We start from the raw sequence: 17,266 nt of genomic DNA, 5'->3' as shown, positions 1-17,266 counted from the left end.
CGATCTGTCCTTTTCCAACCTCGGAGTTTGGAACAGGTCACTATTCCATTTATTGTGTTGTCCCAAAGAATGAAAGGTTGTTTTGTCTGATCTTGGATCTCAAGGCAGTCAATTGGGCGTTCAACGTCTCCAGTTTTCATATGGAAACTCCTTCGCTCGGTCATAGTAGCCGTTCCATTGGGAGAGTTTTTAACAGCTCTAGATGTAACAGAGGCATATCTGCACATTCCCATTTGTCCGCACCACCAGTGTTTGCTTTGTGATTTTGGGCAAGCATTATCAATTTTGAGCTCTGTCCTTCAACCTCGCTACTTTCACAAATGTCATGGTGTGGTAGAAGAGAGGAAATTCTAGTACATCCTTACCTGGATGATTGGTTGAGCAGGGCAAAGTCATATCAGGAGAGTCTGGACATCACAGCTCGAGTGGTCCAGTTTCTTCAGTCCCTCGGTTAGGTGGTGAACTGTCCCTGACTCTCACCTATCTTGGAGTCTCCTTCAATACCCTTCAAGGTCAGGTGTTTCTTCCACAGTGCAGGATTGTCAAAGTTCAGGTTCAGATTCATGCTCTCCTGCAGACAGCGGTGCCGTGTGTGAGAAATTATCTTCAGGTTCTGGGGTCCATGGCGGTGACAACAGAAGTGCTGCCTTGGGCTAGGGCGTATATGAGCCCTCTGTAGAAGTCCCTCTTGTCCCGTTGGTCTCCACAGTTGGAGTCAAATTGCCGCTCAGAGCTCTGGAATGAGGAAGCCTCCATTGGTGGCTTTGGACAATCTGTCCAAGGAGATTCCTTTGGATCCACCTCAGTGGATAACAGTGCCAACTGATGCCAGTCTCAGGGGCTGGGGAGCTCACTATCAGGAGCACCTTACGCAAGCCCTTTGGTCCCGGGAGGAAGTGCGTTCCTCAATAAATCTATTGGAAACCAGGGCAATTTGGTTGGCCCTAGCAGCGTTCCATCATCTGCTCGAAAGCAAGCCAGTGTGCGTTCTCTCAGACAATGTAACGACAGTGGCTTATACCAATCGGCAAGAAGGGGCGAGGAATCGTCAGTTGGAACAGGAATCAGCTGTTCTCATGGTTTGGGCGGAATGTCATTTATCGGAGCTGCCTCATCTCATGTGGGAATGACAAATGTTCAAGCAGACTTTCTAAGTCACTACACTTTAGATCCAAGACAATGGGTCCTCTGTGCGTCATCATTTCAGGCTGTTTGCAACCGATGGGGACTTCCACTCATTTCAATACAGTTCCCCGCAGGAGACTCTTGAATAAACTTGACAGGCTGAAGATAGGACCCGACTTGGTGAACTGGATTAGGAACTGGTTGACGGACAGACGCCAGAGGGTGGTGGTTAATTGAATTTGCTCAGATGAGGGAAAGGTGAGTAGTGGAGTGCCTCAGGGATCGGTGCTGGGGCCGATTCTGTTCAATATATTTGTGACATTGCCGAAGGGTTAGAAGGTAACGTTTGCCTTTGTGTGGATGATACCAAGATTTGTAACAGAGTGGACACCCTGGAGGGAATGAAAACATGAAAAAGGATCTGCAGAAGCTAGAAGAATGGTCTAATGCTTGGCAATTGAAATTCAATGCGAAGAAATGCAAAGTGATGCACTTAGGGAGTAGAAATCCACGGGAGACTTATGTGTTAGGCGGTGAGAGTCTGATATGTACAGGCAGGGAGAGGGATCTTGGGGTGATAGTATCTGAGGACCTGAAGGCGACGAAACAGTGTGACAAGGCGGTGGCCGTAGCCAGAAGGTTGCTAGTCTGTATAGAGAGAGGTGTGACTAGCAGAAGAAAGGATGTGTTGATGCCCCTGTACAAGTCGTTGGTGAGGCCCCACCTGGAGTATTGTGTTCAGTTTTGGAGGCCATATCTTGCTAAGGATGTAAAAAGAATTGAAGCGGTGCAAAGAAAAGCTACAAAAATGGTATGGGATTTGCGTTACAAGACGTATGAGGAGAGACTTGCTGTCCTGAACATGTATACCCTGGAGGAAAGGAGAAACAGGAGTGACATGATACAGATGTTCAAATATTTGAAAGGTATTAATCCTCAAACCTTTTCCAGAGACGGGAAGGCAGTAGAACTAGAGGACATGAAATGAGGTTGAAGGGGGGCAAACTCAAGAAAAATGTCAGGAAGTATTTTTTCATGGAGAGAGTGGTGGATACTTGGAATGCCCTCCCGCGGGAGGTGGTGGAGATGAAAATGGTAACGGAATTCGAAAAAGCGTGGGATAAACATAAAGGAATCCTGTTCAGAAGAAATGGATCCTCAGAAGCTTAGCAGAGATTGGGTGGCAGTACAGGTGGTTAGGAGGTGGGGCTAGTGGTTGGGAGGCACGGCTAATGCTGGGCAGACTTCTATGGTCTGTGCCCTGAAAATGGCAGATACAAATCAAGGTCAGGTATACATAAAAAGTAGCACATATGAGTTTATCTTGTTCGGCAGACTGGATAGACTGTACAGGTCTTTTTCTGCCGTCACTTACTATGTTACTATCAGAAGGCACAGTGTATAGATGCTCTTCTGCAGCCATGGCCTTCGGAGCTCTTGTATGTTTTTCCACCTTGGCCCCTCCTGGGGCGTTTCATTCAGAGGACTGAGGCACAAAGGGTCTCATAGTCTTGATAGCTCCGGATTAGCCTCACATGCCTCGGTACGGCAATCTCATGCATCTTCGAGTGGACACTCTTCTAAAACCACAACTCTCCTGGTCCAGGGGCCGGTATTTCACTCACAGTCTGCTCAATTTTGTCTTACAGCTTGGCTCTTGAAAGGGCACGGTTGATGAAGAGAGGTTATTCAGCGAATGTAATTGTCACGATGCTTCGCTCGCGACATCGTTCCACTTCTCTGAACTATATTCAAGCTTGGTGTGTTTTTGAGTCTTAGCATGCCGATCGAGCTGTTTCTCCGCTTCGAGCTTCAGTGGCTCAGGTACTGGATTTTTTGCAGGACAGTTTTGAAAGGCTTAGTGCTCGCTTCTCTTATAGACCACGGCCCTGTCCTGTTCTCGTGGACACAAAGGAATGTCCCTAATCATCTGGATGTAGGTCGTTTTCTTTGAGGAGTGGGTCTGATCCGTCCCCCTTCTAGATCTGTGTTCCCGGCTTGGGATCTCAATTTGGTACTTTCGGTCCTTACTAGGCCTCCATTTGAGCCTTTGTCAGCTTGTTCCCTTAAGCATTTGAGTCAAGATGGTATTTTTGGTGGCCATGGCCTCTCAGGCACGTGTCGGAATTGCAAGTGTTTCCTGCAAGTCTCCTCTTCTAGAATTTTCTAAACCGGGTAATTTTACGCCCTGTACCTTCTTTTCCTTCTTATGATCTTGTCATGATTCCATTTAAACCAGGCAGTGGTTTTGCCAGCGCTTGGATCTTCTTCAGGATCTGAAGTACAGCAGCATATGACTAAACTTGATGTCAGACGGGTTCTAAAACAATATTTGCAGAATATGGAGGAGTTTAGATGATCGATCGTCTTTTTCTGCTTCTTGGTGGCTCCCGGAAAGGACTGGCGGCATCTAAACCCACCATTTCTAGGTGGCTTAAGGAGATGATTGCCTTAGCATATCTTTCTGGTAAATCTGTTCCAGACGGTGTGAAAGCGCACTCTACTAGGGGACAGGCTGTGTCCTGTGCTGAGCGCTTCTTGGTGCCTCCTTTGGAAATCTGTAAAGCGGCGATGTGTTCTTCCTTGCATTCTTTTTCCAAGCATTACCGAATTGATATATAGTGTCCTCAGGATGTGGTTTTCGGTGCGACTGTGCTTACGGGTCCCCTCCTTTGAATGCACTGCTCTGTTACTTCCCATCAGTCATATTGTGGGCCGGTCCGGAGAGACACTAAAGGAGGAGAAATTAGGTCATACCTACTAATTTGCTTTCCTTTAGTTCCTCCAGACTGGCCCAGATCCCTCCTACTGCTATGAGATTCTGTGGTTTTCATTTCTGGTTTGCTTTGTGTCATTCAGATTCTTTTGGTTTCATGTAGAGCTGCATCAAGCGTTTGTGTTTTAGTTGCAGTTTAAAAATAAATAAAAAAAAACTTGATTTCCGGACACACATTATTCAAAGTGGCACACCTGCAAAGGGTAGGTGTCAGTGTCCTATGGTGGCATTCTTCTTTCTGCTTTTGTATCCTGCTTTGTTAAGATCATACTGAAACTAACTCTAGGTAGCCAGGGCTCTTATTGGCTCTCACGAGTCACAGTTCAGTCTCCACCTGCTGGAAGGCGTGCACAACCCATCAGCCATATTATGGGCCAGTCCAGAGGAACTAAAGGAAAGTAAATTATCAGGTAAGACCTAATTTCTCCATTTCAGTACTGCTTATGAATTTTTTAAAAATAGTACTTGTTAAAAAGCAGGAAGTTGAAAAGGTTGTTCAGCTTACAGAAAGAGGTAAGTGTTGATAAAATTTAAAGTCAGAAAACTGTTTTGTGGCTTGTTGCAGAGTGCTTGTATTGGGTGAAAAGTGTGAGAAATTTATTTATACTTGCATTTTACTTTATTGAAATAAGCTCATTTTTAATTGTTTTTGGGGCATTTTCTCACATGGTTTGTCTTTTTATGGTTGTTCTGATGGTGGTGAAATGGACAAATTGTATCTCAAAAAATATACTTGTTAATGCAGTACTACCTATTAGACCAGAATCCTAGAATATAGCAGGTCACTAATTACATATGACCCTCCCAGCCAGATGTGCATTGTCTGTCTTAGAATTGACTAACAGGGTATATTGTATTTGACACTATGACCTCTAGGCAAAGAAAAAACCTTAAGTCATTTATAATTGGCATTAACCGGCAGATAACCTTGCTAGGATAAAATACACCTCAGAAAGGCAAGGGGTAAATGAGAGGATCAAGGAGACATTAAAACAAAAACAAAAACAATGACAAAAAAAGACAAAAACAAAAACCTTATGGCACCCCGATCTAATAACCCAGACAAAACAGCCCCAACAAAAGAGCCCTTGACAAAATAACCCTTAACAAAATAGCTCTTGACAAAATAGCCCCTGTAACAAAATAGCCCTTCACAAAAATAAGTAGTAAAATTGTCTCCCTCTGGGGGTCCAGCATCTCTTCTCCACCCCCCCTATTCCCCACTCACTCATCTGGGCTGTCCCTTCAGTGCAGCATCTTTTTCTCCCCACCCCCATATGTTCTGTCATCTCTATCTTACTACCCCCTTCCCTGCATGCTGGCATTTCTCTCCCTTCCCATGGTCTGGAAATACATCTCTGACTCTTCCTTCCCGACTACCTCTCAATATAGTTCAGCATGTCCCCCTCTTCCTCCTGTTTGCCCTGCATGGTCCGATACCTTTCTACCCCCCCCCCCCCCCCACACCCAGGCAATCCTCCAGCATTTCTGTGGGCCGCCAGCAGCGTCAGCAAGCTATTTTGACTGGCCCTACAAGCATTCTCTGTTGTGTCCTGCCTACACAGACATCAGAAGTTGTGTCATACGAGGTGGGACATAACAGACGGAAATCTTCCGGGACTGGCTGAGGTGGTGGTGGGGGCAAGAAATACACCGCACCACACACGGCAGGCAGGAGGAAGAGGATTGCAACTGTGGTGGCAAAGGGGAGATATACCTCAGCTCAAAGCAGCAGCAGAACTCAGAAAGACAGATAGGTGCAAAAGAACAATTGAAATACTCGGAGGTGGGCCATTTTGTCAGGGGGTTCATTTGTCTGGGGCTATTTTGTATTTCTTTTTTTTTGTCATGGCTATTTTGACCAGGTCCCAAACGTATGTGTGATGTCATACCTTAATTGACATATGCAGCTGTAATAATGAATCTTTTTTATATGTTCTTTTGATCCTTTGTATTGTGCAAAACTAAATTTCCTATATAAAGGAGCGGTTCTTTGTCTAGTCATTCTCTTAGACACCAGTGTATAGTAAATAAACTTATTCCAAGCACAAGTTAGTTTTCAGTAATTGTTTCAGGCCCACATGGCATCTGTAAATAAATGCATTCCAAGCAACCTAGCACTCTCTCTGCCTACACTGAGGGGCATTCTGTGGCAAGAGACCAGCCCAGAAGGTTAGAACTAGATAAGATAAAAAAAAAAAGGTTTTTCAACAAAGTCAATACAATTACCACAGAAAATGTCAACTTTTTCAATACTGCTACTACAGCTAGTTTCCTCTGGTCTTAGTATGAAACAGCAGTGTTCTACCTACATGTCATAGAAGAAGATTAAAACAAGATAATCAGTATAAATGGAAAAATAAAAAACACTACTTCATACCAAGTCAAATTTTATTAGTGGGAGTGTGGGGATATTAAAAATGTAGAAGTGATATCTACTCCTTCATAGCTCAGTGTGCGCCCACTACCTAATCACCAATATAGCAGTGGGTATTTAAAAAAAACAATTGCTCTCTTAATTCATCTGCTTAGGAGCTGGTTGGGTCATCATTTGAGATACTTTAGGAACAAGTCAGAAATCTCCATTTTTCACAGCAGCATATCGGTACAGCAGCTTCAAAATTCCTCCTCTGCATTATTACTGTGCAGTGCTTTCAGCTTCACTAGTTTTTCAACAGCAGTAGTTACTGAAATCTCCCCATGAACCTTGTTGTCTCTCGTTCTCACATTGACAGCATTATTGGCCTTTTCTTTTTCTCCAACCACTGGAAAAGGAACAATAGGCAGAAATATTAGCAAGTATCACCTCTACCAAATCAATGCTAATTCCGCTTTATAGATGCCATCAGCTAATACCTTCTTTTAAGGTAATTTAATTGCCAGTCAGAAGGTGGCAGCCTCATATTATTAGAAAATAAAGCTCTTCAAACTTTGTGGTTGCAACAAACCATGCAACCACTGGGAGCACAAGCTGCTGCTGTTTCAATGTACAGACCACGCAGGTCGTGACCCAAACATGGGTTTTACAAACTGATTAGGGGTTGCAACAATAGTTTTAGAAGCTCTGAAATAAAGATTAGATTTGCGCACAGGGTTAAAATGTCTGGGCTTTTTGTCCTAATTTTTTTTACTTTTTTGGGTTCATTTCACACAGTTTTAATTTTTAATGCACATTAGAATTTAATGAATACTAATCAACTTAAATCAATTTAGTGTGCACTAAATTGTATGCTAACGAACTAAATAAAAACTAATGACTACACATTAATACTGAAAGGAAAAAAGGGGGGGGGGGAGAAACCTAAGAACCATTTTGTGTGTTTAGAATGCATTATTAGTAAGAACATATGCAGAAACTAAAAACCCACAGAACCCTCCCACTTTGAAACAAAAGCAGCGCCAGTGGGCACTCCCCAATGAGAAAACTTGTCTGAAACAAACATACTGTTAACAGATAAAAGCCTACTTGGTACACCCAATTGTGCTTACACTGATCTTCATCTGTGGTCTTCTCCCTTTGCATGCTCCCATGCGAGACTGAATTTTGCCACCAGTTTGGCTCTCCTAGCACCTTTGACAGAAGTCTTTCTCCTACCCATTCTCATTTCCCTAGTGTATGTGAACTTGAGCTAAAATCCACACCTAAAAGCTTTAGGGCCAATTTAAGGTGAGAGCACCATGCTTTAATCCATTTCTTTGCATCATGAGAAACCATAACTCCAGTTGTAATATCTGACCATTGACATATATCATTACACTTCCTCATCTCTGGCTGCTTTATGAATATGGAAACATAGTAACCACAGGAGACCAAGCTGTCCATTATCTTGCATTCACCTCCTGAAGCACATTAGATATGGATGAACAGATAATTTATTAACCATTGGAAGAAAAATGTGTCTCACTGTCTCTAATGGTCTGCTAAGAGGTGGTTAGGGAAATTTTATGTGGTTGCTGTCACTGCTGATCATAATGGAAAGTAATATCTGACCATTGACATATATCATTACACTTCCTCATCTCTGGCTGCTTTATGAATATGGAAACATAGTAACCACAGGAGACCAAGCTGTCCATTATCTTGCATTCACCTCCTGAAGCACATTAGATATGGATGAACAGATAATTTATTAACCATTGGAAGAAAAATGTGTCTCACTGTCTCTAATGGTCTGCTAAGAGGTGGTTAGGGAAATTTTATGTGGTTGCTGTCACTGCTGATCATAATGGAAAGCAACATCTGCAAGTTTTGATGCAGGGATCAGAACTTCCAAGGCCCCAGTTCTTCCATATGACGGAAGCTATGTGTGAGGTGACATGCAATGGTATATAAAGCCAAAAGTATTTGAATTTGTTTTCCAGCACTCAAATACACTAGTCATCACTACTAGTACATACTATGGCTGAATGCACGCACTACTGCTGTCATAAAATGAATGTTCAGAAGGAGCATATTAACCATACCATTCTTTGTAATCAAACTGCGCAGAATCACCACTCCTCAGCTAAATGAATCAGAATTTCTTAATCCAGCTAGAACAGTAGAAACCAATCTGGCTGCTCAAAGTATACCAAGCACCTCGTAACACCACATTAACTGTGCAAGATCTCCTTGATCTGATTACACAAGTGACCCTGATTTATCCTAGGATGGTGATCATGGGAGATTTCAATCTACACATCGAAACCCCAGATACCACCACAGCTGTCTTCCTGGACATGATGACAGATCTAGGATTAAGACAAGTGATCAATTCCCCAACCGATAAAAATGATCACATACTACTAGACTTGCTATTCTACAAAGGGGCTGACATCCCAGAATACTGGGATAGCAGTATTGAACTAACACCCCATCATGGTCAGACCACTTTCTAATTAAAGTTGTCCTTAAGTGACCACCTGAAACAAACGGCGCCTCCCAGAGTTTGGAAGGAGATCAGAGACCACAAAATGCTGATTGCTGAGAATTTCCTAGAGGTGTTGGACTATCCACATGTGGATGAAAAGACAACTACAGTGTCAGAACACGTTGATATTTGGAATACACATTTAGTTAAGACTTTAGGGAAAATGGCACCACTAAAAACGGTCTTATGTTTCACTCACAAGCGCTCACCTTGGTTTTATCCAGAACTTCAGACCCTTAAGCGCGAAGGACAGAAACTGGAAAGGAGATGGTGTAAATCTCACGTGGATGAGAACAGGCTAAACTGTAGGAATCACATGACAAGTATCGCCAAGCCTTAACAGCAACCAAAAAACAATATTTCTTTAAATGCATTGAACAGGTTGCCAATTCAACCAAGCCCCTGTTCAGAATAGTAAACAGCTTACTGAAACCCCAACAGAACCAACCTGCCCAGTAACAACTGACCTGCAATGATTTTGCTGCATATTTTGCCAACAAAATTAAAAGTCTCCACCTGGATTTACAGGCAGTCCCACCCACTCTTCATTCAGCTAATCAGGAACACACAAACTCATCCCCTCCTGACACAGACATATGGGACTCTTTTCCCAACAACAGAGGAGAGCCTTGACAAAATCTCAAGAGTCCTTCGACCAACTACCTGCTCTCTTGACCCCTACCAATCAAAGATAGTGTAGCAGGCAAGTAGGGGCCTTATAGAAGGCTCCACAAAAATTGTGAACTCCCCTCTTTCTAATGGGCAACTACTAACAGCATTAAAAAGGGCAGTGGTGTGTCCTTTGCTAAACAACAACAACCTTGACCAGGACAAACCTGAAAGTTACCAGACAGTATCTAACATGCATTTCTTGGAAAACTTATAGAACAAACCGTCTGTGTTCAACTCAGTGATTAGCTAGAAGAGTGAAACTGGTTAGATCCATGTCAATCTGGTTCAGACCCCGGTTATGGAACAGAAACAGTCCTTATAGCCCTACTAGATCTTCACAGAAAACGAGACAGGGGATTTGCCTCTGTGTTAGTGCTGCTAGATTTCTCAGCAGTTTTTGACACTGTGGATCACGATATCATGCTAGCACAACTGGCAGAAACAGGTATCAATGGAACAGTACTTGCTTGGTTCAGATCCTATCAGACAGACAACAGTCCATACTGTTTGGCAGCACCTCATCACCACCATGGGTGCTGACCTGTCAGGTACCACAAGGATTGACACTGGGGCTCATTTTCAAAGCACTTAGACTTACAAAGTTCCATAGGTTACTGTGGAACTTTGTAAGTCCAAGTGCTTTGAAAATACACCTCACTGTCACCTATTCTGTTCAATTTCTACCCCAAGCCACTAGCTGGGCTGATTCAGTCAGTGGACACCCAGTTCTACATCTAGGTGGATGATGTGCAGCTACTCATACCCATTGAACCTGACTTACCCACAGTCCTGAATAAACTGATTACCTGTCTAACATCAATTCAAGAATGGGCTAAAAAACACAAACTTTGCCTGAACCCAAGTAAAACCAAGCTTCTATGGGTCCCTAACACAAATGGGCACACACCTGACATCAAAATCTCTTTTGGGAAATACAAACTCTCCCTCAAATCACAAGTTAGGAACCTTGGATAACACTTACTCTGATCCCCCAAATCCAAGCAACCTTCAAGAGCTGCTTCTATCATTTGTTACAACTACACTGCCTCTCTCCTTACACTAAGAAGGCATATCTGGCCTCAGTTATGCATGCCATGGTAACATCAAGATTAGATTACTGGTATGTCAACAGCCGGGATTTCTTTGTATTTTACACTGAATTATAACTATTATTGTTGGTTTGGAAAATTTTAAATAAACTTTACAAAAAAAGACTGGATTACTGTAATGCACTCTACAGTAGTCTGCTACAAAGGGCTTGCAACAGCTCCAATTGATTCAGAATGTTGCAGCAAGACTAAGGAGAAATTAGATCTTACCTGCTAATGAAATCAAAGCAGGTCTGAACACCATGGACTCATGGGCAAACTCATTCCAATTGAAACTGAACACTGAAAAAACACACTGCCTTATCCTATCATCTCAACACAACAAGAACAAACCCACAACCATAACCACCCCAGAACACACCCTCCCTATCTCAGACAGCCTCAAAATACTGGGCGTCACAATCTACCGCAGCCTCACTCTTGAGAGCCAAAAAACCTCCGTAACAAAGAAAATGTTCTACTCAATGTGGAAACTTAAACGCGTAAAACCTTTCTTCCCGAGGGAAATATTTAGAAACCTAATACAATCAATGGTTCTAAGCCATGCAGATAATTGCAACGGAATCTACACGGGATGTAAAGAACAACTCACAAAAAAACTCCAGACTGCCCAAAACACAGCGGCCAGGCTGATATTTGGTAAAACACGTTTCGAAAGTGCCAAACCCCTCCGAGAAAAGCTACACTAGCTTCCAATCAAAGAACAGATCACCATCAAAATCTGCACCCTGGTCCACAAAATTTATCTACGGTGTAGTCCCAGGATACATGACAGACCTTATAGACCTACTAACCAGAAACAGATCTAGATAATCTCGTACATACCTAAGCCTCCATTACCCAACTTGCAAAGGACTCAAATACAAAACAACCTATGCATCAAGTTTCTCCTACATAAGTGCACTAATATGGAACGCACTCCCAAAAGCTGTGAAAACAATCCACAATCACCTAAACTTCAGAAAATCACTAAAAACCAACCTCTTCAAAAAGGCCTACCCTACAGATCCAACGTAAATTCCCACACCCGGCCACCCAACTAAACTAATGACCGTACTGGACAATACACAACCTCTCTCCTTTTGACCCAAATGGAGCCTGGAAAACACCTACCTATTCGAACACAACATAACCTTGTATCTGTTCTCTACCGGATTTGGCAAACGCCTTTACGGTACTGTGTAAGCCACATTGAGCCTGCAAATAGGTGGAAAAATGTGGGGTACAAATGCAACAAATAAATAAATAAATAAAATTTGCTTTTCTTGAGTCTCTCCAGACCATTCCCTCAGGAGACTGAGAATTATTGAATAGTGACAGCTGTATAAGGGGCTGTGCAACCCTGACCTGCTCAGTATTTCGAATAGCCCAGCACCATAGAATCACAAAAACATAACTAAACTCCTTTCAGGAACTCCTGGAAGGAAGAGAGCACTAGACATCCAACCAAACGAGACTGCAACATCAGAGTAGCCGCTTGCAGCCCCAGAAGCACCCCACTAAGGTGACACACTTCTCCTCAGCAGGGTTTGGGAATGGTGTGGAGAGACTCAAATAAAGCAAATTAGCAGGTAAGATCTAATTTCTCCTTCCTTATCGTCTGTTCCAGACCATTCCCGAGTGGGAAGTACCAAAACAGTACTCACCAAGGGTGGGAAATTCCCCAGACCAATTCAGGAGCCCCAAAAGAAGTGTCCTGCTGGGACTGAACATCCAACTGGTAATGCCTTATAAAGGAATGAAGAAAGGACCAAGTTGCCGCCCGGCAAGTGTCCTGCGGAGGAATAAGAGAATGATCCACCCAAGAGGCCTGAGCCCATGTAGAATGACCCTGAAATATAGCAGGTGCATCCTTACCATGCAATAGATAAGTGGACGCCACAGCCTCCTTATTCCAGTGAGCGATGGTGGCCTTCAACGCCTCCCCTTTCCGCAGGCCACCAAACAAAACGATGATCCGACTTACGAAACTCTGGTGAATATAATACTTCAACGCCCTACGGGCATCAAGCCTGTACAAGGAAGGAGACTCCTCCCGCGAAAAGGATGGCAAAAAAAAAAAAAATAGATTAACAAGGAAAGGAGAAATTACATTGGGCAAACAGGACGGAACTGGACACAAAGACACCTTCTCTTTACAGAAAACCAGAAAAGGCTCCCGACACGATAAATACTCCGAAATACGCCGTGCCGACGTGATGGCCACCAAAAACATTACCTTGAGACAAAGATTCTTGAGGGAGGCTTGCTGAAGAGGCTCGAAAGGGGCCTTAATTAAGACCAAGACCGACAGCACCAAATTCAAATCCCAAGGAAGAACAACCAGCTGAACCGGTGGTCTCAATTGTTTGACCCCCTGGAAAAAACGGAAAACATCCAGATGGAGAGTCAAAAACTTCCCCTGAATCAGGCCCCCAAAATAAGCCAGAGCTGCCATTTGCACCTGAAGAGAAGAAGACAACCCTTTCTCCAATCCACACTGAAGGAATTCCAAAAGGTTTCCAAGCGAAGCCCATAGGGAAAGTACATCTCGCTCTTCACACCAAGCCTCAAAAATATGCCAAACTCGTACACAGGCCAAAGAGGTGGAACGCTTCCAAGAACTCAAGAGGGTACGAATCACCCTGGAGGAATATCCCTTTTTCAAACACCTCACCTGCTCAACAGCCAAGCCGTGAGAACCGAGCCACATCGGGCATGAGAACGGGACCCTGCTGCAGCAGACCACCCTTTAAGGGAAAATGAATCGGATCGCACACCTGCAACCGAACCAGATCGGCATACCATGGCCAGCGCGGCCAGTCGGGTGCCAGCAAAACTACTCAACTGCCATGACCCTGAATGAGCTGTAAAACTCGACCAATGAGCGGCCATGGAGGGAGCACAAAAGCAAGCCCTGAAACAGCCAGGGCTGAGCCAAAGCATCCAGACCCTCTGACAACGGTTCCTTTCAACGACTAAAGAACCTTGGGGCCTTTGCATTCTCAGCTGTGGCTATGAGATCCATGATCGGAGGACCCCATCTTTCGACAATGAGTTGAAACGTGAAGGAAGCCAAACTCCACTCCAGATCCAGAAGATGGCAACCGAGATAATCCGCCGCCAGATTGGCAGAGCCCACCTCATGCGCTGACAGCAACCGCAGATTCTGCTCCGCCCAGGCCATGATCAGGACTGCTTCTCACGCCAACAGAGGGCTCTTGGTACCTCCCTGGCGACTGACATAAGCTACCGCGATCACACTGTCTGAGAGAATATGAACATCCCGGAGATGAATCAATCACTGAAAGGCCAACAGAGCGAGATGTATCGCTCGTGTCTCCAGACGGTTGATCGACCAGTAGGACTCCTCTTCCGACCAGCGGCCCTAGGCCACTTGCCCCCGACAATGGGCTTCCCCACCTGGACAGACTGGCGTCTGTAGTCACCAGCACCCAGTCTGGAGGGTCCAGAGGCATGCCCCACCTCAGATGCCGCCGATTCAGCCACCAATGAAGGCCGAGGTGAACTGCCCTGCGATGCCACACCCTGCAAGAAAGCGCATCCAACTGAGGGGACCAATGTGTCAGGGCAGCAGACTGAGCCCTCGCCCACGGAACCATTTAGTGTTGCCCACCGCCATGGAACAGAGGACCTGGAGAATCACCCAAGCGGTTGGATCCTTGACTACTAGAAGCCAACGAATCTGCGACTGAATCTTCTGGATCCGTGCTTCCGGGAGGCACACCATGCCATCCCGTGTATCGAAATGAACCCCCAAATATTCCGACTGACTGGGGGAAAGAGAACTCTTGGCCACACTGACAATCCAACCCAGGTGTTGAAGCAGTTGGACCACCCGAGCCGTGGCTGTGCAGCTCTCCTCAATGGACTTCACTCATCACGCAGTTGTCCAAGTAGGGGTACACCAGAATGCCCTTCTGCCTGAGGTGAGCTGCCACCAACACCATCACCTTGGAGAAGGTCTGTGGTGCAGTAGCCAAGCCGAAGGGCATTGCCCGAAACTGGTTGTATTTCCCCAAGACTGCAAACCGGAGAAAACGCCGATGATCCTGAAGAATTGGAATATGAAGGTATGCTTCTGACAGATCTAGGGAGATCAGAAACTCGCCCAGCTGCACTGCTATCACTGAACATAGGGTCCCCATGTCAAAGGGAGAAACGCGCAAGGCCCGGTTCACCCCCTTGAGATCCAGGATAGGATGCCAGGAATCCTCCTTTTTGGGCACAACAAAATAAATGGAATACCTCCCAGAACCTCTTTCTTCTGGAAGGACCGGAATCACTGCCATCAGGGTCAAAAGCCTCTCCAGGGTCTGCTGGACAGCTGCTATCTTGACCAGAGACTTGCAGAGAGAGACGAGGAAAGCATCTGGAAGAGGACGATGAAACTCCAGCGCATAGTCGTCCTTGATAATATCCAGGACCCATTGATATGATGTCACGCGTGCCCACCTCTGGTAAAACAGCTGCAACCTGCTGCCAATGGCCACTAACAGAGGCTGGGCTCCCGCACCCTCACTGTGAAGCTCTGGAACCTCTAGCATTTCTGGAGGCCCCATCACTACCTCACTGCCTGTTGCCCCGAAAGGAAAGAAAGGACTAAAAAGGATGACCTCTGCTCCAGTAACGACTACGCTGGGAACCGGCCCCTTGACCTGACCGATACCTGCGCAGCTCCCTCACGCGTCCCCGACCCGCCAAATGCAGAGCTGAGCGGGACCTGTCCACTGGGAGCCAAGGAACCTTGGATTCACCCAAGCTCTTCACCAGTTTTTCCAGCTCATCCTCAAAGAGCAACTTGCCCTGGAATGGAAGCTGACTCAAACAAACCTTGGAGGCCACATCTGCCGACTAATTCCGGAGCCACAGAAATCGCCTTTCCACAACCACCAGTGCCAGGATCTTTGCAGACGCGCGGACCAAGTCATAGAGAGCATCCGAGAGAAAGGCCGTGCACAACTCCAAGTTAATGACATCCAACGACGCCTGCGAGGAGGATGCTGACTGTGCATCCAGGAGGCACTCAATCCACCGAAAGCAGGCCCGCGCCACGTAACCACCTGAAACAGATGCCTGTAACACCAAGGCCGAAACCTCAAAGGAGTGCTTCAGTAGAACTTCCATTTTATGATCCTGAAGGTCCTTAAGGGCCGCCCCACCCTCTACAGGGATAGCTGTCTTCTTGGTGACTGCCGTCATCAAAGAATCCAACTTACGGACCCGGAAAGACTCCAGGTTCAACACAGGCAGCTGATAAAAGTCGAGCCATTGCCCAACCAATGCGCAAGGGCAAATCCGGCATCTGCCACTCACCCTACACCAACTGCTATATGGAAACATCTGGGGCAGCTGGTGCACCCCTTTTACCAGTGGGACACCCTTCTGAGACACATGAGGAGGGGGTCCTTAGACAATCTGAGAGCCCGTAGGACCTCCACCAACAAAGCCGGCAACTCCTGCCACCTAAAAATACGAACAGAGGGATCCTCCCCCGTAGGCACCTGAGCAGGCTTCCCCAGGCTCTCTGCATTCCAGGGATCTCCCTGATCCACATCCAAAGAGAATGGGAGCTCTGCCCTGAAGGAAAGCACCTCCTCCAGGTCCTGCCCAGCTGCAATGCAGAACTTCTTGGCCCCAAGGGCCCCCCCCAGGCACCCCATCCAGGGCCCTGGTCACCAGGGGATCTCCCACAGCCTCCACAGGGAGGCGCCTCTTCAAGCAATAAGCCTGATGAAGTAATAGAACAAAATTTGGGGGAAAAATGAGAGGGGACCGCAGAGTCATCATGCTTGGTAAGAAGTGGTGGTCCCTCTCCCCAGTCCAGCCCCACAGCACTCAAGACTCAAAATGATGGATGTTCCCGCCAAAACTGCACCGGGAGCACAGTTTCCCCAAAAAGAAGCCTTCTTACTCTGCCGAGGGGCCTTCCCCGCCACAGGAACACCAGATTCCGGGTCAGCGCCAGTCACTATCTCCGCTTCTTCACGCACACGGCAAAGACCGCTGTGCACAGAGACCACCCGCCGAGCGAAACAGGCCACGCACCTATGTGCCTTCTCTGCCTGGGAGGCCATGCCGAACTGTACCGGAGTGGTGTCCAGCTACAAGTTTCCTACCGCAAAAGATGCGCCTCCGCCTGATAGCGTGCTGCAACTGGCCCCGAGTGTCGTCTTTTTTTTTTTTTTTTTTAAATACCAGTGCTGCTCTGTTCCAACTACGGGCCCGCCTCAAGGAACTTCTCCCAGGTAAATGGGGGAGAAGGCCAAGGCACACCACTCACCAGGAGGGGGAGAAAGACCCGGAGACCGTAGTATACACCCCCAAAAGTGCAAGGGCCCAAGACCGAGGCCAGAGAGACTTTTTTTTTGTTCTGCTGCCTGTGTATTCTGTTTCTTGCCTTCCCTTTTTTTTTTTTAAACCTGCAGTAAAATCTGCTCCAGGACACCCCCGAAGCAGTCCCTTAAATACTATTCTAACTTTTCTTACTAAATGGGGCCAAAAATGGCACACCTAACCAAAGAAGAGCAGGGCTGCACAGACTCACCTACCTCTGCTGGGAGACTAAGAAATACTGAGCAGGTCAGGGTTACACAGCACCTTATACTGGTGACACTGCCAGAGGCGTAGACAGACATGAAATTTTGAGTGGGCCCAGAGCTAATATGGATGGG

General features: G+C 46.0%; 1 protein-coding gene across 1 annotated transcript in view; it reads right to left on the bottom strand.

Moving 5' to 3' along the window:
• Positions 1–6,278: 6,278 nt before the first annotated feature.
• Positions 6,279–17,266, bottom strand: part of LOC115458765 (threonine--tRNA ligase 2, cytoplasmic-like) — a 91,381-nt gene continuing 80,393 nt past the window's right edge. Inside the window, exon 19 of the mRNA XM_030188579.1 lies at positions 6,279–6,666. Coding sequence (XP_030044439.1) covers positions 6,518–6,666 — 149 coding nt within the window. The 3' untranslated portion in view covers positions 6,279–6,517. The remainder of the gene's footprint in view (positions 6,667–17,266) is intronic.

Source organism: Microcaecilia unicolor, chromosome 1 (assembly GCF_901765095.1).
Source record: "Microcaecilia unicolor chromosome 1, aMicUni1.1, whole genome shotgun sequence".
NCBI classification, from domain to species: Eukaryota; Metazoa; Chordata; class Amphibia; order Gymnophiona; family Siphonopidae; genus Microcaecilia; species Microcaecilia unicolor.
The sequence above is the reverse complement of the archived record's forward strand: the minus strand, read 5'-3'. Positions and strand labels throughout refer to the sequence as shown.